The 25,332-nt window shown below is 49.6% G+C and overlaps 1 protein-coding gene across 2 annotated transcripts in view; it reads right to left on the minus strand.

Annotated features, from left to right (window-relative positions):
* gli3 (GLI family zinc finger 3) overlaps positions 1–25,332 on the minus strand; it is an 83,483-nt gene that overhangs the window by 44,185 nt on the left and 13,966 nt on the right. For both annotated transcript variants that reach the window (XM_088402141.1, XM_088402139.1), the window contains exons 2-3: positions 19,650–19,823; positions 3,084–3,305 (exon numbers count right to left, since the gene is read on the minus strand). In XM_088402141.1, coding sequence (XP_088258267.1) covers positions 3,084–3,305; positions 19,650–19,782 — 355 coding nt within the window. In that variant the 5' untranslated portion in view covers positions 19,783–19,823. The remainder of the gene's footprint in view (positions 1–3,083; positions 3,306–19,649; positions 19,824–25,332) is intronic.

Consider the following 25,332-nt stretch of genomic DNA (forward strand, 5'->3'; position numbering starts at 1 on the left):
TTGTGACTTTTTCACCGCCGCGTTCCCTGGTGTTTGAGCCGCCGTTTTAACATTTGCAAGCGATCCGTGGCCTGAAAAGAAAGAATGGGCTTTGTCTCCAGCCTTGGCAAAACGTTTTAAGAAAGACTCACTTTTAAAGAAGCAGACTGTTGCTGGACCGCTGACCGGCTAATCGGCGCATAATGTAAACAGATGCGGCGTTGGCACTTAAAGACAATTAGGATCTTTTTAAACAAACAGACGCCTCCCTCATTAATCCACGGCGAAATCCCTTCCTCCTTATCCCCGGCGCCAAAAGCCGGCGGTGTATTAGTAAGAAGGGATCCTGCGTGTTTGCCCGAGAAAAGCGGCTAAGACCTAGGCATCGGCGCGATTAGCTAACGCTAACAATGGGGGCCACGTTTCCTTGGTGGCTCCTCCGCGTTGAGCTCGAGTGGGTGGAAAGCCCAAAAGTAAACACGGGCTCAGGCCGAGGACGTTGACGCGTCGGCTTGAACGGAAACAAGCCGGGAAGCGGCCGCCAGGTGCGCGGAGGCTGCAGGTGGCGTCGCCGCATTAGACGCCGACGCGGGCCGCAACAGACACTAAGCCGATTTATGAGCTTGGATCTTATTGTGTCGGGCCTCTCCATCACCGGTACGCACCTGGGAGCAATTTTAAGGAGGTGAGACCGCATCTGTGTGTTACAGCTTCGGCGAGCATTTGGGAAAACAAAAAGAATTGTTTCAAAAATACACGCGTTCCCCTAATATAAGGCGCACCCGCGTATAAGACGCACCCGTAATTTTGGGGTCAAATTTTCTATGTTACTGCGTATAAGGCGCAGAAGAAAAAGGTGTCTTATATTTGGGGAAGTAGGTTTCTCACTCCTGACAGAATCAAACGAGCGCGCCGCATGTGACACCTTGGGATACAAGCGCGGGTGACCCCTACTTCAAAGCCGGGGAAGTGAAAGACGGGCGCCTTGAGGGAACCCCATTCACCTCCCGTGTTCCCAACACCTGCGGCCCGCGGGAGGAGGGGAGGGGGCTTTTCCACAGATCATAACTCTGACCACTGACGCTAATGCGTTTTGTGGCTGGCGATTATGAGCGGAAACGTGAGCAAACGGCTTTGCTTACGTACAATTCTGAATATGGATCCCCGATAAAAATAGTCTGCAACGGGATTATTAATTATGCCAACCGTGGGGAATTCATCACTTGTTTACGGTTATTATGAGTTATGGTGCGGTGAAGTGAAACGGCAGGATGGCGGGCGGAGGCTATAAAAAACAGCCTCTGGTTAAAGCGAGCTGAAATTTAGGACTGGAAAAGTACGCCATATTACGTGCATTCGGTTATTCTAGCTAGCGCCTAGTCCGGTTGGCACATCGATTAGGTCTCGAGCTGTCTGTCTGAGGTCTGGGTCCTAACTCGTAGGTATTTTTTAGGTATTTTTACTCTTGTCTTGACTCGGGGACATTTGATAAACACGACAATAGCTGGCGTTGAGTGAAACAACAAATTTGGTTGAATTTGTTTCATTGGATTGTGTCAAAAACAACAGCAGGATTTGTTTTTGTTGTAAATTCAGTGAAGAAAAAGATACCGGTCATATTTTTGCGATTTCTCAACTTCCGGTCTCGACCGCCAAATTTCTCGGCCTTGTCTCGGTGTCAACGTTCAAGCAAAAAAAATTGGTGGTTTTGTCTCAGTCTTGACTCGGTCCTATCAAAAAGTCATTTTAAGATATTCTGTGGGCCTCGTGAGGCCGGAGAGGCTATTTTGTTCAGCCTTTGAACTCAATCAGATTGACTTTTCCGCATGACCCTTAGCTACAGTGTGAACCCCCCCCTCACACCCCCCACCCCTTCCCGCAAGTGCTTGAGTGGTCCGTGACCCGCGGGGCTCCTTCCTCACACACACAAACACACACACGCGCACAAAGGCGTCCGGGTTGCCGAAACGAGAAGTGGCAGCGTTGCTGAGTTAGGCCGCGACGTAATGGCCGCTAATGTCGTCAGCGTCACCCGCGCGGCCTTTTTTTCAAGTGCGTTTTCCCATCAGTAAATAGAGTCACTCTCGCCGGTCGGGCTCCGCTGGACTTTTCATCAGCCGCGGGCCCGAACCCGATCTCGGGGCGATTGACGGCAAACCCAACAGGCAATTAGCCTCCTAATCAGCCTCTCGCTAACCCAATCATCTGGCCGCCGTCCACCTTTGCCTCAGATTATCTCCGCTATCTCACGTAAGGCTTACGCCTGCTTGTAAGGTCTCGCGGTTGCGAGGTGGGAGGGGATCGGAGAGGGTTTGGGGTGAAGGGGGGGGGGCTGCTTGACTTTGGCCCGTTTGAAGTGTGAGTCGACGAGAGCGAGCTCGCCCTAATGAGGGAATTAAGCGGGAGCGCTGGCCGCGCTAACCGCGCCTGCGCCACGTATGACGGGCCGTCGGGGACGGGTGGAATTACCTCTCACACATACCGCTGAATGACTCGCTCGAACAACGAAAAAAACAAGCGAAAACTTTTCTCACCAATGCTACAAAAACAATCGTGAAACTACAAAAGGGAATTAGTGAAGAAAGAAAAAATGTCGGCAGGGTGCCCACTTTTATCTCAGATTTGTGACTCGCTCAGAATTCTCACTAAAGTGAGTATTGAAAGCGTTAAAGTCACAATTTTGAGAATAGTTTACGTTCCCACTAAAGTGTCATCATTCCGAGCGTAGTCGCAATTTCAAAGTGAGAATACTGAGAACAGATTAAGGACTTGTGATGTGAGACTCCTGCCAACCCTATTTCTTCAAGGGCCCTAATCAACAAAAATGATATAATCACAAAGTTCCTTCGTTTTTCGTGGCGGTGGGGACCGAAACACCTCTGCGAGAAGTGTAATCCATGAAGTAGAATCATTGGACATGTGTCTTTTTGGGCACAAACAAAACACACAGCGCATGGTGAGCAGCCGCTAACTCTGTCCGTTTTCTCAACGCGCCAGGCTCAGCTTGTGCTGTCATGCTTTCACACTTTGTCCTATTCCCTCATGCAAATTGCGAGGAAAGACTGAACTCCCTCTCATAGAAAGAACACTTGCAAGTTTCTTACTGTAGTGCGAGTCCAGGTATCCGTTGCGGGGGTCCATGGCGAAGAGGGTCCCCCGGTAGGGCAGGGCGTGTTCGGCCAGGTGAGGCAGCGAGCCGGGGAGCTCCTTCTTGAGCGGCGAGGGCCGCTCCTCGGTGGAGGTGGAGGGCTCCTCGCTCACGCCGCGCTCCGAGCTGAGGGCGTTTCGCCGCTCGCGGTGGTAGGGCGGGCCCGAGCTCTCGTCCTCTGCCGAATGACCACAAGGGCTTTGTTAGGAGAGACGCTGCGCACACGAGGGCGCTTGAGACCCCCCGGGCGGGCCGCCCGACAAAAAACACATCATGAAGGAAGAACAACTCCTCGTGTTTGGACTCATGTTTTCCTTGCCTTTCGGAACGCCGGATTAGAAGGTGCACCGTCAGCTACCGAGAAAATTCAAGGCTTTTGGGTGCGCCTTATAGTGCGGAAAACACGGCACAGGTCGCGGCGGAATCGCACAGTGTAAACATTCGAGTCAGCGGGACTCCGAAACAAAACATCGCAAGGTTGACAGATTGTCACGTCGTTTGTCTTGTTCCGGCTGCATCCTCGTTATATCAATAATAAAAAGAAATACACAGACTTTCCTCACCTGCAACCAACTCGAGGCTTTTTACCACCAGTGTAAACACACGCATGCGGGAGTCAAACTTGAGGATTTCCCAGAAGTCTGCTCTTAAATTCAGCTTTTTTTTCTCTCCTCCATAATTCCCATGGAGAGAGCGAGAGAGGCTTCCCGACCGCATTCCAAGCTGCCCATTAAACAGCGTCATGGCTTGTATCAAGCACCCCCTCCCGGCCTCCCCTTCCCATCCCCCCCTCGGACGGCTCTTAAACTAAATCTCTCATCCGCTGTCTGACGGAGAAATTGGGAGGAGCGCGGATCTCTGGGGGGAAAGCTTCCTGGCACGCTGGCTGAAGAAGAGGATAAACGCCGAGTTGAGTTCAAGGGCTGAGCTCAGCCAAGAAAGACACGGCCTTTGACATGAGCTTTGACCTTTGAACTGCCATCTACGCAAGAGGGACTAAGGGGGCAACGAGTCGTTCGTCCGCTCCACCGGAGTATTAGGCGTTAACCCTCCTCTTGTCTTTCTTTCTTTCTTCGCTACACGGGGAATGTCTATGTGTGACCTGCTTCAAAATACGCAAGTCGCAAAAAGGGTTTTTCACCCGACTGTACAACAAAGTACGACGTACGTAGAAGCACCTGATATCCTATCCTAGAATCACTGCTCAAACTTATAGGTAGGTAGGTGGGCGGATGGATCAAAACGATTGATTTCAGACAATTAGCTCTGGGGAGCTGCCATCCTGCGTGTATTTGATGTCTCCCTCTTATAACGCAGCCGATTCAAGGGGTCAGAATGGTCATGGGGATTCTGCTGGATGACGAGCTGATTGTTTGAATAAGGCGTGTCGTAGAGGGGAGACATCAAAACATGCAGGATAGCGGCTCTCCACGACCGGAGAGGGATCGTCGTCTACCCCCGATTTAAGACGATTCAAGGAGTAACAAAGGCAAGGCGATGACATTTCCACTCGACGGGAGAGTCTGTTGAAAGCCGCTTTTCCCACATCCAAAAATGCCGTGAGCTGGGAGTGGGTAAAAAAAAAAACAAAAAAAACTAATTGCATTAGAGAAAAATTGTTGAGAAGCGCCGGTCCATGCCAGTCGAAACTTGGTAATGCAAACGATCGCTTTGACACGCACGACTTTTGACGCGTTTAGCGTTGTTTTCCAAAACGCCGGCCAGACGTCCGCAGGAGACCCCTTTTTGAATGTTTGTATTTCCTTCTTAAGTGCGCCTCCACAGCGAAAATTGGAGGGGAGACGCGAGCGCCCGGCGGCCTTTTAACTGCTACATGGGCTCCATTTATAAAACATCAGACAAATAAGCTCATAAATATAAACTGCTAGCTTGAGCGCTCCTGCATGTCAAAGTCAGACCATGCCAAGGAAGCGGCGGATGTTTTTTGTTTTTTTTTACCAGCGCGCGTGGCACTCGCGGCCTCCGTTTTTTCCAGCCCGCGTCGGCGGCTGAACCCGATTCCCGAAATCCCTTTATGTTAATATTGCGCTTTGCAAGAGGCAGACCTATTAATCCAGCTTTAGAGCGTATAAATGCCATTATTCCCTTAATAAGATCACGGGCTGTGCAGTATGGGATTAAATGCTTATATCATAACTGACGCTGTCATTTCCTGCGGATGAGGGCGGCTCACTCCGCTCTCAGCCTGTCAGTTCCGCGTTATAGGATCCCGACAATTTGCCGCCGCCGACTCGTCACGGAATGAGAGCGGGACCCGTGGGCGGACGAGAAGCACCGGCGCCCCTCCGCCCCTCGCGCCTCCTTAAGGTGGCTCGCGTAAGCTAGCGCCTTTTCTCCTTCCTAATTGGCTGCTAGGATGGCGCCTTGCGTTGCTTAAGGCGGCGCTTTTCAAACTTTTCACACCGAGGACCACCTCGAAAAATACTCGGCTCGCCATCATTACCCAAAGTCAAACGTATTGGGCCTAAGGCTATGCTCGTACGGCAGCTTTGTGCCGGTGTTTTTGCCCATACGTGACACGGATCGCCTTTTTCTCTTCAAATCTATCGAAACTAGCAATAGGCCGTCAAAAAGACAGGTATCTGCATTTCTTCGAAAAGACTGATGGCCGATAGAAAATCTATTTAAACCTTCTGGGAAGTGTCTATTTGAACTTTCTGCAAACTTTAGAGGACATTCTGATGTTATTTCAAAAATTTACTGGAGGGAACTAAGGACCAGTTTTATGACCCTTTTGTTAGAATTGGGATGTCTTCTAAAATGTATTTTAATTCAAAGAAAAATGACTTAATGAGAATATTTCAAAAGTTGTTCATTGTTAGGTAGCTACTCACAATTGCTATCAGCCCTTAAAAAACACACTTACCAAGCTTATGATTGTGTGCGTATGCCAAAACACTGCACTTAATAAACGAGTCAAATGGGACACCTTTCCGCGTTGGCTAACCGGTGCCCTCTTAATGGAATCAGCGGGAGAATCTCCCCCTTTTAGTAATATTCCTGCGTCCGAACAACGATGGACTTTGACGGTGGTTCAGGCTGCTCGCTTCGCCCATACTTTTGGCGTCCACTTTTTGGGGGGAAAAAAAGCGCAACTTGTATTTGGGGATTACGATACATACTAGTCTATCTTTAATTAATAATCTTAGAGCGCTTTTCATAAGGAGTCTGTAACTCCAATTGCTTTCGGGATTAAAACCGTACTTAGCCGATAGCGGCGCCAGGAGCGAGCTCCGTTACGTTGCCGCGGAAAACGGCGGGAAAGCGTGGGGCAGCGCCAAAGCGCTTTACGACTTGCCCCTCCCAGTGAGGTCGAGCCGCTAATGGCTCAATCGCGGCCGTGTCACACGCTCGGCGTGCCCCGTTACCATGGCGAGCCCGGGGGTTCATCAATGTCCCATCTGGCACCTTCGGGGGCTTCATTACCGCGACCCCGAGCACCTTCCACGCTTGAGCAAACACTCGCGGGCACAAAAGCGCAATTGACTCCCGGGCGGCCGGCGGCCAAAGCGGAAAAGGAAGAAGAAGCTTTTCTCTTCCGGTTTGAGAAGTTTGCCCTCCCGTTTGTTTTGTTTTTTTCCCATGGTTGCCGAATCCAGGCCTCTACCAGTTGGCCGGTCTATTCAGCCCGGCACAAAAGCAGCAGGCCGGGCCTCTGAGGACCTAAAAAAAAAAAATACTAGAACTATCCCTCTCTCTCTCTCTCTCTGGTGATTGAATTTCTTAACATCTTTTCAAAAAGCGCTTAAATGCCTGCAGGCAAGAGGAAGAAACAAGCTAATGGTGGATGGGGAGCACTGAACAAATTTCAGAGGCCTTTCCTGCTCGCGTTTGAGCTTGAAAGCGCGCTGGCGCCTTTCAACTGTTCAAAGTCCTCCTTCCTCCTGCAGTGTCACTGAAGGATTTGAAAAGAAGGTAATTGTGCTCGCCGCCGCGCTGATCAGAGCGCGCGCCCCGCCTTCGGTACTTCCCGCGCCACTAGAAAGGTGCCCGGCGCTGCGTTGCGCCGTTCTTCCCCGAAAGCCTTTTAGCGAGGCCGCCGCTTTCGGCACCTGCGAGCCGCCGCTTAAACTCCCCCGAATCCCAAAGGCCGCCCTCGTGACCGTGCGTCTATTGTCAAAACAATCTGGAAACCTTCGGCGTGGAAAAGAGCGCGGCTGCCGCGATCGGAGACCAGGGAAAGCGAACGTTTTACCCCGAGACTTTGCGGCGGAAGCGTATTACTGCGGCCGGCTCGGTTCTGGGACCCGAGTTCAAATCCTGTCGGAGTTTGCATGTTCTCCCCGAGGCCACGTGGTTTCTCTCGGGGCGCTCCGGCTTGGGCGGGCTCGCGCTCGGGTGTGATTGGGAGCGTGAATGCTTGTTGGCCTCTGTTAGCCCTGCAAACCGGCAGCCGGTTCAACGTTCCCACCGTGTGCTGGGATAGGCCCCAGCAAGCCTTGTGAGGATAAGCGGCTACAGAAAATAGACGGATATAACAGGGAGCGAAGGAGGAACGAGGTACGATTCGGAAGTGGCACCCCAACCATTCCGAGAAACCTTGAAAACGTTTTTTTTCTTTTTTTTCTCCCCCCCCTGCCAAAGGCAGAGGTTAAAAAACAAGGGCTGCTCCTTCCTCCACATGCTAATCCGTCTTTCACTCTCAAGCATCTGATTTGCCCTCCGGCCTCAACTCTTGTCAGTCTCCGAGGCCGGGACGTGCGCGTTTCAGGGGGCGCACAAAGGCCCACTGCAAAAAATAAAAAGCAGCACCCTCCCACCCCAAGCCTCCGCCAACCCTCTCTCCTCCGACCCCCACCCGGCACATCGCCGGCGTCTTTTGTGAAGCCCAAACATCAGAAGAGGTGTTGTTGTACCTCGGAGCCAAAGCCGGAGAGAAACGGCGGGCGCTCCACCTTGGGCGCCTCAAAGAAGCGCTTGTCAATGGCACAAACAGGTTTTGGCTACACTGCGAGAAGACATGAAGCAAAAATCGCACGAGCACTTCGTCTTCAAAGCTACTCTCCTCCTGTGCAATAATCTCTTGCTCCCCTTTATCCCCCCCCCCCCCCTTTCTTTCTCTTGCAAATCGACTCCCGGGAAAGACTGGAGACTCCCCCCAATTAACAATGAGGAGGAGAAAATTCCAGCAGCTGGCTGGAGTTTAATAAGTGCACCTCTCCAAGCGGCTTAGGCTTATGTACCTGATTCGCCGCAATCGACGCGCAGGAATCGGCGGTGATTAGCGACCGGCCTGGAAGACTCGGCGGAGAAATCCCAGCGAGTCCGACCAGCCGGATTAAGAGGGCCGGGCTGCCTTTGCGCCCCCGGAGGCTCGCCTCATCTACGCTGCTGACTTACAAGGCGGGCGGACACCCCGGCCGGTACCCGGTACCTGGCCCGTACCCACTTAGTTCACTTTAGGTTACTTAAGAGTTCCTGAAAAAAAAAAAAAAAAAAAAAAAAAAAAAATCAACAAAAGCTGCAGTGTGCAAAAGTCATGCAAGCAAGTGGTCAGGTATGAGGAAGAAAACAAACTATAACCTGAAAAATAATGCTATTTAGAGAATTGCAAAACAAATCATTAAAAATCCAAATCTAAAATTTTTTTTTTTAAAATTCAAGCACAAAAAATAGTTACATTTGACTAAAAAAAGAAGCTAAATGAAAATACTGAAACTAAACAAAATAAATAAAAACGCTGGTCTGCAAAAGTCATGCAAGAACGTCACGCGTCGGCTATGCGGAAGAAAACGCAAATTACAAGATGAAAAATATTGCCATTCATAAAACTGCAAAACACTAATGAATATACATAGGCTAAAACTGACAAAAATGAACCGAAAAATACCGAAAGAAAAATGTCGTCACGCCGTCACCCCCTCCCCCCAAAACAATTCCATTTTCCTCGGCGTAAAGATTTTGCCCAACGTTCTCGCGCGCGGCCTGAACGCTCATCACGGATTGTGCGCGCAGCGGAACCCGAGCGTCCCGGTCAGCAGCCGGCGGCTGATTTCGCAGCCCGCAAATGCCCGTTTCAATATTCATCCGGGCAAATACAACAGCTCCCACGTCTCAATTTGGCTCACAGTACCCCCGATTCCCCCCAGCTACGCCGCCCGCCCCCTGCGCCGCCGGGGGTCCGCCGGGACGCCCCGCGGCCCCGAGGAGCCGAGCCCAGCGCCGGCGGGCCCCGGGGCCGGGGAGGGGCAAATCAAAGCCCGGCCCACCCCGCCCATCTTGCCGGCGCTCACCTCAAATCAGGCTCACAGCGGGCCGGTGTCGTGCCAAGACGCCGCCGGCCCCCCCGGCCTCCCCCTCGTTCGCCCGTCGGGGGCGCGGGGGCTCGAAACCCCACCGGCATGTCATCAGGGCCACATTGTGATGGAGCAATGAGCAGGGGCCCGCCGAAGCTAAAATGCGGCTACTCGAAAATGCACAGATGCCATTTTTTGGGGGGGGTAGCAACGCGGCTTTTACGACTTTTCACTCAAACCACACCTTGGCCTACATTGTGAGCCGAATCAAACGGTAAGCGATGTATTTGATGGCAGCTTCAAAGCCCAAGATTCCATTAAGCGCCGCCGGCCAATCACAAGTCGCCGATGATGGGTCAGAACCTGTTAAAGACTTACTTCAAACCGTCCTCTGTAACAATGCCGCATGATTGCGCAACCACGTCACTTCAGCTTTGCGCTACGAGAAGTCGCAACGCGAACGTTTCTAGAACCCGTCGGATTTCAAATTCATCCTCATGGAGCCGCAGAAAAAAAAAAAAAGATTTTTCACTAGCTTGGCCTTATTATCAGCCAACCTAGGCTGACTTTGAAAGGTTCATAACATCGGCAAAAAGAACATCGGCTTGTTATATAGCGCTGCCTTGTGTGCGTTTAGCATTTTTGTTTGTGGCAGGTATTTCACTTTGTTATATATTGGCATAAGCGAAGTATTTTAATGGTGAGCTCACACTTTGCGCACTTCATATTCACCATTCGCTCCGCCGGTCAACAAAAAAAATCCAGAGCGTTGACCGGTCTACGAGGATAAAAAGGTCGGGACCCCCGGATTAGAGTTTTATCAGCGTAGCTTCAGGCCAGTTGGCAGCAACGGGTGGTACGTAACCTGTTACGGACTTCCAAGTGGCTTCTGGAACAACGGTCCGGAGTCGGGACCGGCTGGGACGACGCTCGGCCGATTGGGAGGGGCTCGATCGGGGCAAGCTAGCCAGCGTGGCGGCGGCTGGCCCGGACGGCGGAATCCCGCTTCGGACACGCGCACCAGCTAGAGGGAGCCCGAGCGATCTGCGGGGCTCCGATTAGGACGAGCCCGCCAAGAGAACCGGATCGACGGCCAAGGCAAAGACGTGGTCGGCCAACAGTCCAGATCCAGTGGGGAGGAGGAAAAAGAAAAAACAAGAAAAATCCCCCCAAAACGCCGGCGCGCATCTTAAAGCCACCGCTCGGCGCACTTGGCTCAAGTGCTTCGAAACTCGAGCGGCGCGATAGCAGCCGGCCGAGTCGGGCTTCAAAGCCGGCCAGAAAGCCCCGAAGACGTCCGCAAATAGAAATCAAGAGAAAAATGACAAAGCTAATTAAGCGGAGGGCGTAAAGCGGACGAATGCGGGAGGCACCTGCATGCACGTGAGCGCCTAACCCAGGCTAGCGGGCTCATTTAACTTTTGACATTTGATAGCTAAGGAATGAGGGGGGATCAGCCATTTATCTGGAACAGGATTACTCCCCCTCACCCTCGCCCGCTTCCCCTCCATTCTGCCCCTCACACACACACGCACACACACACACACACACACATAAGCCACCCGGCCCAAAAAAAAAAAAAAACTCTCAGAGTCAAGCCCGGATTCATTAATTTTCGACTGCTAAGCACTTTATCAATGACTGGCGCTGCGCCGCCGTGGTCTCTGCGCGCCTTCGCGCAGTCCGCCGCACGCTCGCAAGTGTGACCCACGAGCTAAGTGGGACATGGCAAATGCACATTTTTTGCAAGTTTGGTCACGGTCACGGGGACGTCTGCGGCGTAAAGGTCATTTCATTTGGACTGTTAGACCAGTTTAAAATCGGTGACGCTTGACTTCACACACGTCTCGGGGCGTCAGTGGCAGTGAATGCGATAACTGACTAATACCTCAATTTATCGCCCAATTCTGTACCTTAATGGCTGAAACACTAGAACTATATCTTTGACCCCTGATGTCATTGCGGATTTCACAAATTTGAAAGATTATAAGGCACACCTACAATGAATGGACGATTTTAAAAGGGTTTTCACATTTAGTATAGGCTGCACCGGATTATAAGGCACATAGAATAGAAGCTACAGTCGAGGCTAGGCGTGCATCCGCTAGATGGAGCAGCGCTAAAGGGAATGGCTTTTCAATCAGAAATGAAGAACAAAGATGATTTGCGGAAAGTACTATTTGACAAATGGGGGAAAATAATATCTCTTGATTACATTAAAAGTTTAGATCAATGCCAAGACCAGTTTAGAGTTTAAAAGAATGTAATTACGATTCCATTAAAAATGTAACTTTTGTTTCATAAAAGCTATTGCAAGCTGTTTCTAGGCAATGATTCACAAAAGCGCTCTGCAAAATAAATTTTTCAACTAGCATTGTAAATACCACCAAGAACGAAGTTATTCTTGATCCTTTTGGTATTTTAATTGCATGTCTTAAACGTGATTAAAACACTTGGAAACTTTGTTTCAATTCCAACACAAAAGTTACAATGCTTTTCTTTTAAGTGGAGCCAAGTGTCAGCGTTATGACATCATTAGCAAGCACCTGGAAGCGGATAGAAGACTTGAAGAGTGTTAGCATCCAAATCAAAAACACATGGAGAAGCTGGCTTTGGCGTATTATCCGGTCAAAGGACTAGAAGAGGTGCGAGAAGCTAACGCGCGTGGGTCTGGGTCGGACGCCCGGCGCACAGGTCGGGTTGGACCTGTTGTTTTTTGCTTCCTCGCAACGATCGCAATTTCAAACCGCAAGCCAAGTGGCGTAAAGAGAACACGCTAACAACCTGGCAGCCACAACGAAGAGCTCTTTGAGACACGCGCCGATTCTCCGGCGTTGGAGAGTTCGGCTCATCGCATCGCGCTTCGGCCTTAAAACGCATGATTTGGAATAAGGTTAGTTCATTTTGCGAGAGCTCGGAGGCGCCGACGTGCCTCACAAGGATTCTTTTATAAGCTCGCCCTTCCAATTCGCAAAACATTATTACGTCGGCGTGGAAGCGAAAAGCCCGGACTTGACCTCGGCTCTTTGATAAAAAGCTCCCACTGAAAAAGGCAGGTAGGGCCGAGACCTTGGCCGACCCGGAGGACCAAACTTAAGATGAACTTCAAGTCATCCGGAGGCCGCGGTGTGGAAAAACAGTTGCCGCTTGCCGAGCTGGAGTCCAAATATAGCAGCTCCACTTGGCGGTTTCTCACTACAAATGTCATTTCTGGATTTTCCATAACATACCGCACCCTGTGTCCTTCCTCCCCCCGTCCTTCAGTCAAGCCATCCCCTCCTCTTTAATGACCTGTCCTACGCCGTCGCTCCTATTGCCTCTCCTCCATTTTTCTAATCCGGGCATTACTTCACCATTAATCCCGCATCCCACATAAATATTGACTTGAGCCGCATATCTGCTGTCCTGATTGGAACGGAGGGAAAGTGGCGTTTAAAGGGATGGCTGTGCGCTCGAGGCCACTTTAGGATTTAAGCACGGCAGGACGCAACCTTTCCTAATCTCTACTCCAGTTACTTGTCACGGTCTCCTCAACATTCTACATTTTACTGTCCCCCCCCGACTCTGTTCATTTCCTCACTGCGTGCAGTTCGTCCAGTGTACCCCACCTCCCATCCCAACCCCTCCCTCCGGAACTCCGCGGGGGGACTCGCACAGACCCACGCAGAGCTGTCCCGGAGCCAAAGGCAGAAACAAAGAGCCCACAGAGAGGCCCAGACATAATATGCAGCGCCTCTGACAGCACACCAAGATGAAGTCATGAGGTCACCAAATAGTTAATAATAATGCTCCTAACGCCGGCACCATCAATACCGCCATTTAGCGGCCGAGGAAAAAAAGAGCGCCTACACGCATGTGTGAGTGTCTGCGGTGCGCAACAAGTGTGAACGGATAAAAAGCTTTTAAAAGCGTAATCAGATACTCCGGCGGGCCCTTTGTGGATACCAGAGGAGGGAAAACAAAACTTTTGGCTTTGCTCCAACTAAGTTGAAGTCGACCCCCACCCCCGCCGCTTTCCTTACTGGAGCTTGTCTGACAAGAGACACGTCGAGGCGGTAATGGAGCTGTCGCAGTCAGGTCCGCCCTCTAGACGTGGACGAAACCTCCCGGCTTCAGGTGAGGTTGGATAAGGTACAGGAGGTTGTTTTCACTTGTGTCTCTTCATAATTGAGATGAATTCAGTCTGTTTTATGCTTGGTACTTTAAAAAAGCACACCTTTAAAAAAGGGGGTATCAAATACAGACCACCTGTGAACTGAACTCAGTCCAATTCTAGTTGAACTTGTGCAAAGTGAACACAAAGGGCTCCGGGGTCGTCTTGAATTCAGCTTCGTACTGTTGTCTTGATCTGAAGCGGAAAGTACCAACAAGAACTAAGGCCGCTTTTGAACCAGGTTGCAGGTGAACACATTAAACCTGAGCTTTCATCAGAAGTCTGGTGGACGAGAAAGGGAAGTAGGATCCATATCAAATGGACTGGAAGGAGCAAAAATTGAACCAAAATTCCTTTGCCACAATTTTGTGAACTTGAGCGTACTTTACCTGTAAACCAATGCAGATGTGAAGCCAATCAAACCTTGAGACCCTTTGCTGAAAGCTCTGATTTTTTTGGGTTGGTTGCGTTAGATGACTTAACGTGGAAACATCCTGACCAATTTAAGTTGAAGAGTGCTCACATGCGACCAAAATTTTGACTAGATTGCTGAGAATGATGGAGCGGCAAAAGACCCTGACCAAATCTTTGCAAGTGAGAGAGTGAATTCCTTCATCGATGTCACAAAATGGAGCGGGCCTCTCCAAAGGTCTTTACAAGATGAGGGAGTGGGACCGGAGGGGCGGGGGCAGTTGGTGAAAGACAGCTATGCAATTGCTTCACATTAGGAAGGCTCGCGCAAGTTCATGTTCATTTGTTTCCCCGGCAAACTCGGTCCGCTGAAACACATCTGAGTTCAATTCTCCGTGTGCCCTCTCCTTCGGAAAATCAATTCCTCTCAGAGCGGGGCAAGGGATTACACCGTCCCTCCCCGGATCCAACCCCACAAATGGTTCTTATCAGCTGACGGGCCCCCGCGCCGGTTCCTCGTCTCCCTTTTCCCCATCCGCCGGGGGAGACCGGGCGCGCCGGCCTCGCTCTGCCAATAGTGGCAACTCTTTTCACACTCCAAACCTGAGCGATTTACGAGAGCCCTGGGAGGAACGAGGGTGGGAAGAAGACAGAGCGCAGAGCGGAGAGGAGAGAGCGCCGCTGCCTCTCCGCCGTGTCTGCTTCCAATCAATCGCCGGGAATCGCTGCCATGCTTTTTGGCCTTTGATCCGAGCTCCTCTTTCGAGAGAGGGAGAGCTCCGGTTGGTTGGGAGGAGGGAGAAGGGAGAAACTCCGGGCCCGGAGGGAGTGGAGGTCAGGGGGGAGAGATTAAGGGGATGTGAGGGCCTCTTGTTCATGCAAACCTGAAAGCTTGAGTTGATCAAGTTTGTCAGAGGTTGAGATGGGAGCTTCTGTCATTAGGATACAGACTGGAAGACTGCACTGGTAGAGGTCGCCGCGCACCTCCGAAGCCATTTGCCAAGAGTTATTTATTGAGAGGTTGCAGTCGAGGAGGGGAGGTCTGAGCGTATGTTTTTCGGAAGGAAGAAAAAACTTCAAATTTCCACGAAACTTGGTGGAGAACGTTACAAGCCGCGAATGCATGAGTATCACCAAAACCTCGTGAGTTTCTTAACCAATGTCAAGATTTAAAAAGTCCTGTTTAACTCGATCAATAATATATACTAGAGTACAATACAGTACGCCGTGCTAATCTCAAGACGAGCAGTGGAGCTCATTTTCTCACAGATTTACAAGCACAAATGAAAACTAACATTTGCGAAAGCCACATCTGGCATATTTTCTTGGCCGAGCTCTGCAATCTAACGAGTGTCATTCAAGTTGTGTCTATTTAGCCTTTTGTGCACACGTCCAACTAAAATCCACAAGTAATTCCCCAGGCAGACTCGAACCTTTAACTAATTATATGTTCTCACCACATGATGATGTGTGTCAAGGAAGCATTTAAAACCCAAAACTGGAAAAGCTTTCTGTCATGGCACATTTTCGTATGATCGACACCAGATGCGGCGTGCAAAAGCCATTGGACGTGACTGTCTGTCAGTGCTGGAGTAGAAAGGCCGGGGCCACGCATCGCCACCAGGACTTTAGCGAGGGCGCAAGAGCATGCGAGCACAAGAGAACGCCAGGGAAGGAACACGGCATAATAAATCTTCCTGGCAGGCTCGGGACGCTGCTGCTTTTGTTCCTACTGGCGGGGGGGAGGCCACCGATGCCTGACAACAAACGCAAAAAAAGTACAAGCATAATCAACTACTGTTTCCCCCACTTGATGGCTTTACGGGGCCCCCTGCACCTCTCAGAGGAATGCGATCTGACGTGGGTGGAGCGGTCTTGGGACGTTACATCACATCCCTTGGGACAGGCTCATTATCTTTTGATTTTTTTCGTCTGTGACCCCCAGTGACCACCTATTCCTCATTCGGTCCGGTGCGACTATAAATGATTTGTCTGAACTCTTAATCAGTCTTTTTTTCAGGGATGAGTTCCATAATCTTCAAAACTGTGACAAGCTAGAGTTCGGAGGTCCAAAGTTGGGCTGGAAGCATTTTTGGCCGCAGCAGCAAGGACTCCTGAGGCCACTGAAGCCGGCGTGAACCATCCGGCGGCCCCGCGGACGGATGTGCGCCAGACGAGCGAGTCCAAGGCCGGGTTGGAAAGCCCGTGTCCCCCTCCGCCCCGAGCAGCAGCGAGGCTAGGCTAATCCCGCGCCTCGGGCCCCTGCGAGGTGGCGCTGCCAAAGCCCGTCCCCCCGCTGCTACAGGAAATTGCCTTCAGTCCAGACGTCCGTGAAATGAGTGTGACTCACTGGCGAAAGCAACGCACAGCCACAGTTTGTGTGTCTACAGGTACGTCCGAGATGAGCCCGCCGGACTCGGTTTTCATGCATTTCGATGTATTATTTACGCAGCGAGCAGGGGATTTATTGGACACGAATACACGGTTTTTGCTGTGAGGGGGTTTATGTGTAAGCCCCAAAACGGCTCCTCCATTGTGCTGTTTGACCCCGGGGCCAGGCGGTACTCCCTGGAGGTCCCTTATCCCTCCATCAGTCCTCTCCCATTAGCCCCACGGACCCGGAACCCGGAGCAAAACAACACCGAGGGGGCTTCCTCCTTTGGACCCCTTTGGACAAACGCAAACAGCACAAATTCAGGAAGGGGTCCGAAGTCCATGGCGTATCCCCCTTTCGCTCAGACTTGTATTTTTTCTCTTGAACGACAAAGAGGAGATTTTTCATCCCTTTGGTGGCGACACGAGGAGGGAGGAGGAGAAGGCGGAGATGGGGCAGGACACAGTGGAGAAACAGTTGATTATGAGTCCCATCAAGTGATCAATGATTTCATTAACAAGACGGATCACGCAGCTGTCATAGCGCTGACACGAGGTGAGGGATGATCCGCTCCCAAAGCTCCATTTTCCCCAGACTCGCACTTCTCCCGCCCTGCCCTCCAATACCCCTCCGCGAGCCGCCAGCCAACAGTTGGGGGGAGGTTAAAAATCGGAATGGAGCGCGCTGTTGACGGACGGCGGGGGCCGTCACGGGGGAGAGGGAGGGAAGCGCGGGGCAGGGGGCCAAAGCGGGATGGAAGAAAAGTGGAAATCCATTTTGAAACCCATTTTCAATTAGGGGTCCACAAGCTGTTATCACAGGTGTCCCAGAATGGCGGGCCGTAAGTGAAAATGTCTCCTATCCGTTTGTGAAATGAAACCTTATCTGGGCGGCACAAAGATGGCGGGGGACAGCGTATCTGTAAATTACTTTCCATCCGCGCTGTTAACGGGAACTTTATTTCTGTCGGATGACACCTCCCGCCACCCCCTCTATTTACTGTTGATCATTTAAATGGCTGCCTAAAAAGACGGCGGCCCCTTGACCCCTCCGTCCCCCCCGCCCTCCCACTCGAGCCACTCTTCACCTGTCAGAGTTTCTTCCCTTTCTTCTTGAAAGCGTTCCATTCGCCGGGGGAATTTTCTGGCCAACCTCTTTGTTGTCCTTACTTGAACTGCTGAAAACCCGGTCGTCAATTACACAACTTTTACAACGTCTTTCACGGGCCCCTCATGCTCCCGCCCCACCCCCAAAACTCGCCTTCCACACTTTCCCCCCAAATATGCCTTTTTTGTAACTATCCAACCAATAGCGGAGATATCCCACTTTTTTTTTTTTGATCCACAAAAGATTCAGAGGACTTTTTGGTCCACCTGCCTTGAATGAGGAGAGTAGGGGGTGGAGTGGGGGGAACAAACCTCTCCTGAACCCCCCTCCAATCATGGCATTGTCGCGGCACAGTCGGCTCTTTTGAGTTGTCAGGCAAGAAAAAGGGGGTTGAGGGAGGCGGGTGGCTGTGGCGGGGCGCGCAAATGAACGGCACACAGGATGAAGCCACATTTTACTCGCCGACCACGTGAGGAGACTCTGCCAAAAGTACCATTTGCCGCATGGATAAAACTTCCAACGGGGACAAGAAACTTTGTGAAACGTTCCGTTGTTAAAACTGTTCCACTATCATCCGGGCCTCGGGCTGACGGGTTTTCCGGGGACTGGGGATCGGGGACTTGCTCCGATGAGGGGAACCCGCCGCGGAGGCGGCTCGGCAGCTGCTCACAATTACCTTTTTGTTTGGAAGCGGGATGCCGGCAGTGGGGGTTCAACTTGGGTGTTGGGTTACACCTGATAAGAGGTTATGAGTTCTGGCAGAGGGGAATGTGCCGTAATTAGAACCGCCCAAAGAATGTTAGCCGCCTTCTTAGTCCGACACAGCCGTCGGAATCGGGTGATCCTAAACTTCCGGTTTGGGGACTTTGAAGCCTATTAAGAGCTGTCTGAGTAAATCCGCCATTTATTCAATATGTTCCATGTGAGCGACACAATAACGCGAGATATTTCCACCTGTTTTCATTCAGCAACAAACTATCACAAGTGAGTCTTGCGATTGAAACTTTTCGCCCGTTTCACGCAAGGCATCGTCGTGTCCGATAGTACCCCCAAAGCTAAGAATTCGGTCGGAGCTTACCTGTGATGCGCCACTCAGTAACTGAACAGATAGGAATTTTGAAAGGGTCCTCAACAAGTAGCTGAGTTCCTAAACATGTTGGAGGCATTTTTTTCTGACTCGGGTAATTATTTAGTGTGCGCTGTCAGGAAAAAGTCCAGCTAAGCACACCCCATTATTGGAGAATATTTGATAAAAATATTTGATAGTTGCGGGCCTAGTCTTAAACACAGAACAGGTGCAGGAGCGCATTGAACGGTGGTCTTTGGGAATCTACCTCCTGCAGTTTTCCTAACAGTCATTGCATCAGCAAGAAAAATCCGCAATTATAGAGCCAAACCATATCCCTGCTTTTTCCTTAATTAATAAAAGTGCATTGGCCATCTGGCAACGACTTTTCCCAGGTCGCTCGGGGATGTTCAGTGTTACTTTCCCCGCTTCTTGCGATAATTCCCATATGGAGGGAGCAAGTCGCCACGGCATTCACCCTATACGCCGGACATTTGGGATTATCCCGTTGGACAGAGGCCGCCTCTCGAGCCATCCACCTCCAAACCCCCAAAACCGGTCCAAAATCCTCCCGCTGCTAATGAGCGCAGCTGTGGCTTAAAGGCGGGCGGCTGCGAGCTCAACTCTGGTTTTGTTACGTCTTTAGTCTTTGCTTCTTCTATAGGGCGTTCGTCATCATTCTCGCGTGGATGGCTACAGGCGGAACAAGCTACTCGCCATTCATAAGGGCATAAATTGAAGGCATCGCTATGTAAACAAGTTTAGCAACAGAGCGTTATATGTGGCGTGACTCACAGCAAAGCATGGGAAAATGGGGGTAAAGCAAACAGTCACATGTTTAAATACAGCTTTTGGGAGTTGCTCACAAATGATATCATTGCGGTTAGAAAAACAAGCAGCGGGTCACGGACATCTGCACTTAAACGCGATGAGTGATTAGCTTACGCGGCCACCGTTTTCTTTCGTTGACGCAAGTGAAATTTCAAAAGGTCCCTGAGACGCGGCGCCGCGTGAAATAAAAGTACAAAACGTAAATGCAGCTTTAAAAGCAAGCTTTTAGAACGGGGTCGGTTAGTACGCGATACGGACAAAGGTCTTGGGATCGGATGCATAAGCAGATGTTGATGTTGGCGTGCGCGCAGCGTGTGGAGTACCGTTGGACGTGGTGCTGGAGGCCACCGCCTTCTCGCTGATGTCATTGCGCGCCGACGAGCCCTTGGTCGCCACGATGGTCTCCACCCTCTTCTTCTTCTCAGCTGCGGAACTGGCCTGGGACTGGGTTTCCATGGCGAATGCTCATTCCTCAGCACCGCATGGAGACGGGATAACTGAAGGAGGCGGGGACGACAAGGATTTCGTCTTAGAGTAACCGGACAAAAACAAAGCCGCGGCGCTTGTATTTGTGCGGTCAAAGGTCACACAGAAAAGTTTGTGCGTCTTGTATTGCTATTCGTTTAACTGTGGGCAGGCAATTCTTTGAAACCAGTGGTGTCAAAACTAGGGCCCGGGGGCCATTTGTGGCCTGCTGGCCACACTTTTGCTTTAAAAATACATTTTGATATGCCCTACAATGCTATTTAATAAAAGTAATCAAACAAACAGTTGATGGTTTTCTTTGTAAATAACTACTGAGCGCAATCCATCGAAAATTTGTATTTAACGGTCGGCGTGCAATCATTGATCACGATGGAAAATATGGCTGCAGCAGATTTAGCGAGTCGCTACTTCCCTTCTGTAGTCCATACATAAAACCAGAAGATGCAATACACAACAACAAAGACGCATGAAACTTCCATCACATACACGTCTAACAAATCACATACACACACGGTCTAAAATACATTTCTAATAAAAAGTGCAGGGCATCAAACACCCGTTGTGCACATTCTAAGTCAGAGTGCTTAATGTCATATATGTGGTACAATCTAAAACCATATTTCTCATGTAAAGTGCGACTAAGAAAGTGCTATTTTATACACCTAATTTATAAATATGGATGGATGGATGGCACATTGATTTCGAATCATTTTGCCGGTTAACGCATTTAGCGACACGGCTCACAAACCAGCTAACAGGCTGGGAAAGAAACGAGAAGGATAAAAGAAAAGCTCCATCCCTGTTCACCAATACAGAGACGCTCAGCTTCATCCTGCTTTGGCTATCTAAAAATCTAAAGTTATTTAGAAGTATGCTACCTTAAACTTCTGACTTCCTGCCAAGAAAGAAACGAGCCACAAACACAACAAGATGAGATCTGGGATCCGACAAACAAAAGTAAAAGCCAGTGCAGATAGTCATGCTTGTGTTAGGCAGCGAGGAGAAACCTTTAGGGTATATACAGGAGAAGGAGTACAAAAAAATGGGGCGGAAAAAAAAAGTCCTGGAAAAACAAGGATTGTTTGAAGGCCCTGTTGGGAATATGGTGGTGCCGGGCAATTTTTCTTTCAAAGAATAAAAGGTGGTTGAAGTTAATGCCGTCTGTGGGTTTAGAAGTGCGCGCCGCGCCGCGCCGGTTCAGCACCTCAGAGGCCGTCCGCAAACACAACAGCGTCCAGCTCACGCAGGTCTGTGATGATCAGTCGGGCAACGGTCCGGAAGTGCAAGCCGGGTCCGTCGTGGAAACGTTGAGGCTCGCTAATGATATGGAAACATTACGCAGGCCAAAAGTATGGGTGAGCCCTGTAAACGGTAACTTAATTTTTCTTTATTTTCAATTCGACGCCATTTGACTAAGATTGATTTGTCAGCCGCATAAGCGGAGTCTTATGTGCATTTTTATACCGGCCGTATTCTTACAGTATTTCTCCGATTGCAAGTCGAGATCTCTTTCGGGAAAATCACACTTAACGTGCAACAAATACATAACGTACGCGTACGAACACAAGAGAATATGAAGAGTTTGGAAGGATTAGAGTTAGTCTGTTATGCTATAATTTTGTCGCCAAAGTGTTGGCGCGTCTATATGGTAACATAGAAAACACCGGAGTTTGACCCCAAAATTATGGGCGCATCCTATACACAGTGCATCTTATATTTGGGGAATTATGGTAATTATTCAGTTTTATAACGTATTTCAAAACCGAATTTCATAGAAAGTAGTGTGAAAAATGCCTCACTTTTTTGGATACGTCCCCGCATCCGTGACTTTTTCTCGCACCCCTGTAAAACTTGCGTTTTCCATCCCCTCCGATACGCACGTACCCATATGTGAGCGTGAGGGGAAGAAAGACTATTCGCCTGCTCGTCCGATCATGATGTGGCACGGGCGGAAGTCAAAAGGAAGACCGCGCTTTCGTCAAAACGCCACGGCAAATAATTTGGTTTTCTATTCGGCTACCTGGCTTAATAGCTCATGGAGGAGCGAGCTACCTCGCCAGTAAATGACTTAGATGCCACGGAAAGATTTAGTCCGTCCAACATACAGACTGTCTAATTAGCCAACAGAGACATTTAATTGCCGTGCACTCTGCAAACACGCTTGCTTTATTACAAGCAGACAAGCGGGCGGGGGGTGTTTTGTTTGAGGGGGTCATACGGAGGAAGTAGCGAGGGCTAAACTTCAGACAAACACTGCGCGCTTTGTTTGTTTGACTTTTTTTCCAGGCATGTCATCTGGCCCGACCCCTAGCAGCGGGCGGCATCTGTAAGCCATTGCCGGTCGGCCAAAGAAAAAACAAAAAAGAAAAAACGCAATTACTCCCCGACCAATCAAAACAGAATTAAACGAAGCTGGCTCGCCGTCTAATGGCTCCCACATGACACGGAGCGCCGTCGGCCGGCTAAATACATTTGGCCGGGATGCTTTCGTTCTGTAAACAGCCGGCGGGCCGCAGGTTTCCCACCGTGGGAGTTATTCAAGTTATTAAAATGAGCGTTGTTTCGTTGTTCCTGGAAACTGAAGAAAAGAAGCGGCGAGTAAATAAAAGATGCGCTCTGAAATAATAGATTACAAGTGGATGCATGTCTTTGGAATTGCACAGAAGCAAGCGGCCTTTTGTAAACAAGCGCGTCAGGATTTATCTGCGGGCCCCGGTTTGATCCCCACCTGAATCTTGAAGTGTTTGCTCTTGTGCTTTGGGAGGGGGAGACCTGTCATGCCATCATACATTACAGGTTTTGCCTTGTTTAGTATGGAGGGGAACAAATTGGGCTTCAAACTATTGTTTCTCTGGGAAATAGCCGCAAATAATCTATTTAAATGGAGACAGTTTACCAAAAAAAAAAACAGGATAATAGTATTGTTCGAACAAAAATGTCCGCTCTACAGAGAGGGGAAAAAAATTATACCTTTTTTCCAGAGAAAAAAAAGTCAGATTTTTCTCCATATGAATGTCATCATAATATTTTCTCAAAAACGGCCAAATACAACAAAGTTAAATGTCCCCTACCATGCAAAATCAACTTTTGGGGGCTTTTAGCGATGCCAAAATGCTAATTAGTTATCAAAAACACCCCTAAAGCATTATTTTCCTTCATTCGGCCATCTCTGAGCATTTCTGCTCATTGCGGCGCTCTCGTCATAAGCCCCGCCCCATCATCGTCTAGACGCGCGTTTTTATATGGCCCGTATTCTGACAAGAATGACCATACGTGTGGACGCTTTTAGCAGCTAGTGCCTGTTGCTGCTCGTGTTCGCTGAGGTTGTTGGGGTATTATTTTCAATAAAAGAAAGGTGCTGACAGAACCAACGTCCGAGTCCATTCTTCTTCATACGCAGGAATATTACAACGGGGAGGATCGGGTCAAAGTTATTATGTCTCTACTACGCAGGTGTGTGCACCTTTGGCTTTTACGTTGTCACCAAACTCTACATGATAACATGGAAAATACCAAAATCTGACCCTCAAAGGTGCGCCTAAATACAGGTGCGTCCTATATTTGGGAAATTACGGTAATCACCTGGCTTTTTATAAATACATAGAGACCAAGTTGAAATATGAGGAGACTTTATTCAGCTAAAAGCGAGGACGAACAACCGAAAGCGAATCGGATCTGGATTGGAATTTTGGGCGGCGCCGATGAGCTCGCGCAGGTGTGCCTAATGAAGCGTGCCGCGGGAACGAAGGTGCCGCGGCGGCCGCCGTTCCGCTCCGCCTGCGGTCTGATCATTAATCCTCATGTTGAATTTTCCTTACATTTGTAAGGACAGAAGCGTGACGCTTCAAAAAAAAAAAAAAAAACCCAAAAGTGTGTGTTTAACGGCGACGTTTGCGACGAGCCTCCGGGGGAGCTCCTCCACTCGCTCCGGCGAGATGAAGCGGATAGCGGGGTCAAGTTTGGCCTTTGCGGGCGCACGGAGGGGCATTCCGCGGGCCAGCCGAGCGTGTCTGACCGGCTTTTTGTGTGCCGCCAGCTATCCGGCGGCAATTAAAAGGAAGAACTTTTCACCCCTAATCCCGCTGACCTGCGCGCCACGCCCTCCAGATGCAGATGTTCTCACCGCCGTAAACTTGCCTGCCTGCGCGTCTTTTGTTTTTGTGGTTTTGGGAGGGGGGCAACGAGCGCATCTTTGTTTTGCGCCGTAATCCCCCCCCCCCCCCCCCCCCGTATAGAGCGAGGCCATTTAGCGCCTTTCAAATGCTGCGCTTCACACAAAAAACATCCGTACTTTTTAAGCACATTAAGCAAATCAATTTAACATAAATTATACGCCCGGCGCACAAAAGGCGGCGAGCTGAAAGTCAAACTGAACACATCAAAGTGACGAGCAAAAATAAAACTCTTGCCTGTTTTCTGTTTTTATTTTCGCCACAAACTTCCTTCACTCGCACAAAAACGAAGTGCAAGTATTCGGATTTGAATGAAGTCTCACGGTAAGGTCTTGAAAAATTGTTCGAAAAAAATCAGCTCACATAAAATGTAGAGAATTTCTTTTACCGCATCACTTTTTTTTAAACAAAAAAATAATAAATACAGTTATATAAATAATAAATAAATCATAGTAAATATAATAATTTTTTGAAATGTGTGATCGGAAAAAAATCATTTAACATTTTTTTAGGGGTACACAGTTTTCTGTGTATTACACGTCTATCAGTATTTTTTAGGGTTTATTTAACGCTGGGCGATATGGCACAAAAAAACCATCTCAGTCAATTGTCAGCCAGTCTGGACGATAATGATTTGAATCGACTTTGATCAAAATAATAAAAAGAACATTTATCTCAAGAAGTTTTGGTTTATAAACTAAGGTGCAAAACCTCAATTTCACAATTTAATTTTCAGACGGCCAATACACAAATTCATCAAATGAATTTATTGCCCATCCCTAGATTGAATTGTTATTTCTCTCAGTGCAGTTAAATGGACATTTAAATTCCATGCAAATTTTTGGCCACCCCCCCAAGAATAGCTGGGAGGTCAAGTGTACGGTAAATAAACAAGTTGTTTAAAGAAACTCCCAAATTCTGATTCTGTAAAGCCTACTTGGCTTATTGTACGAGTCCCACGTTTTTCCCTCTATTATATATTTTCATTCTTTCCAGTATGTCATGCACATAATCAGATGTGGGGGGGAGGGAGGGGGGGTCGTTAAACTGGTGAGGCGTATGCTTGGATTTGGCGCACCTCCTCCTCACACATGAGCTGCTGTATTTGTGTTCATTTCATTAGGGTGACTGTTCAGTGTCGAGGGTCGGGAGGGGGCGGGGGGGGGGGGGGGGGGGGGTTTGCTGGCAGCAGCGCAGCATTCATCATCATTACATCAGCGACCACCGAGATCCGCTATCTGCGCCTTATCACCAGTGCAGCGACGCCGCAAGTTGCGATGGAGACGATTGGGCCAGATTGCCGGTGAAAGTGGGATAAAAAAAAGGGGGGTGGGGGGGTAGAAAATGA

This window comes from Hippichthys cyanospilos, chromosome 19 (genome assembly GCF_059441005.1).
Source record: "Hippichthys cyanospilos isolate Australia breed blue-spotted pipefish chromosome 19, RoL_Hcya_1.0, whole genome shotgun sequence".
NCBI classification, from domain to species: Eukaryota; Metazoa; Chordata; class Actinopteri; order Syngnathiformes; family Syngnathidae; genus Hippichthys; species Hippichthys cyanospilos.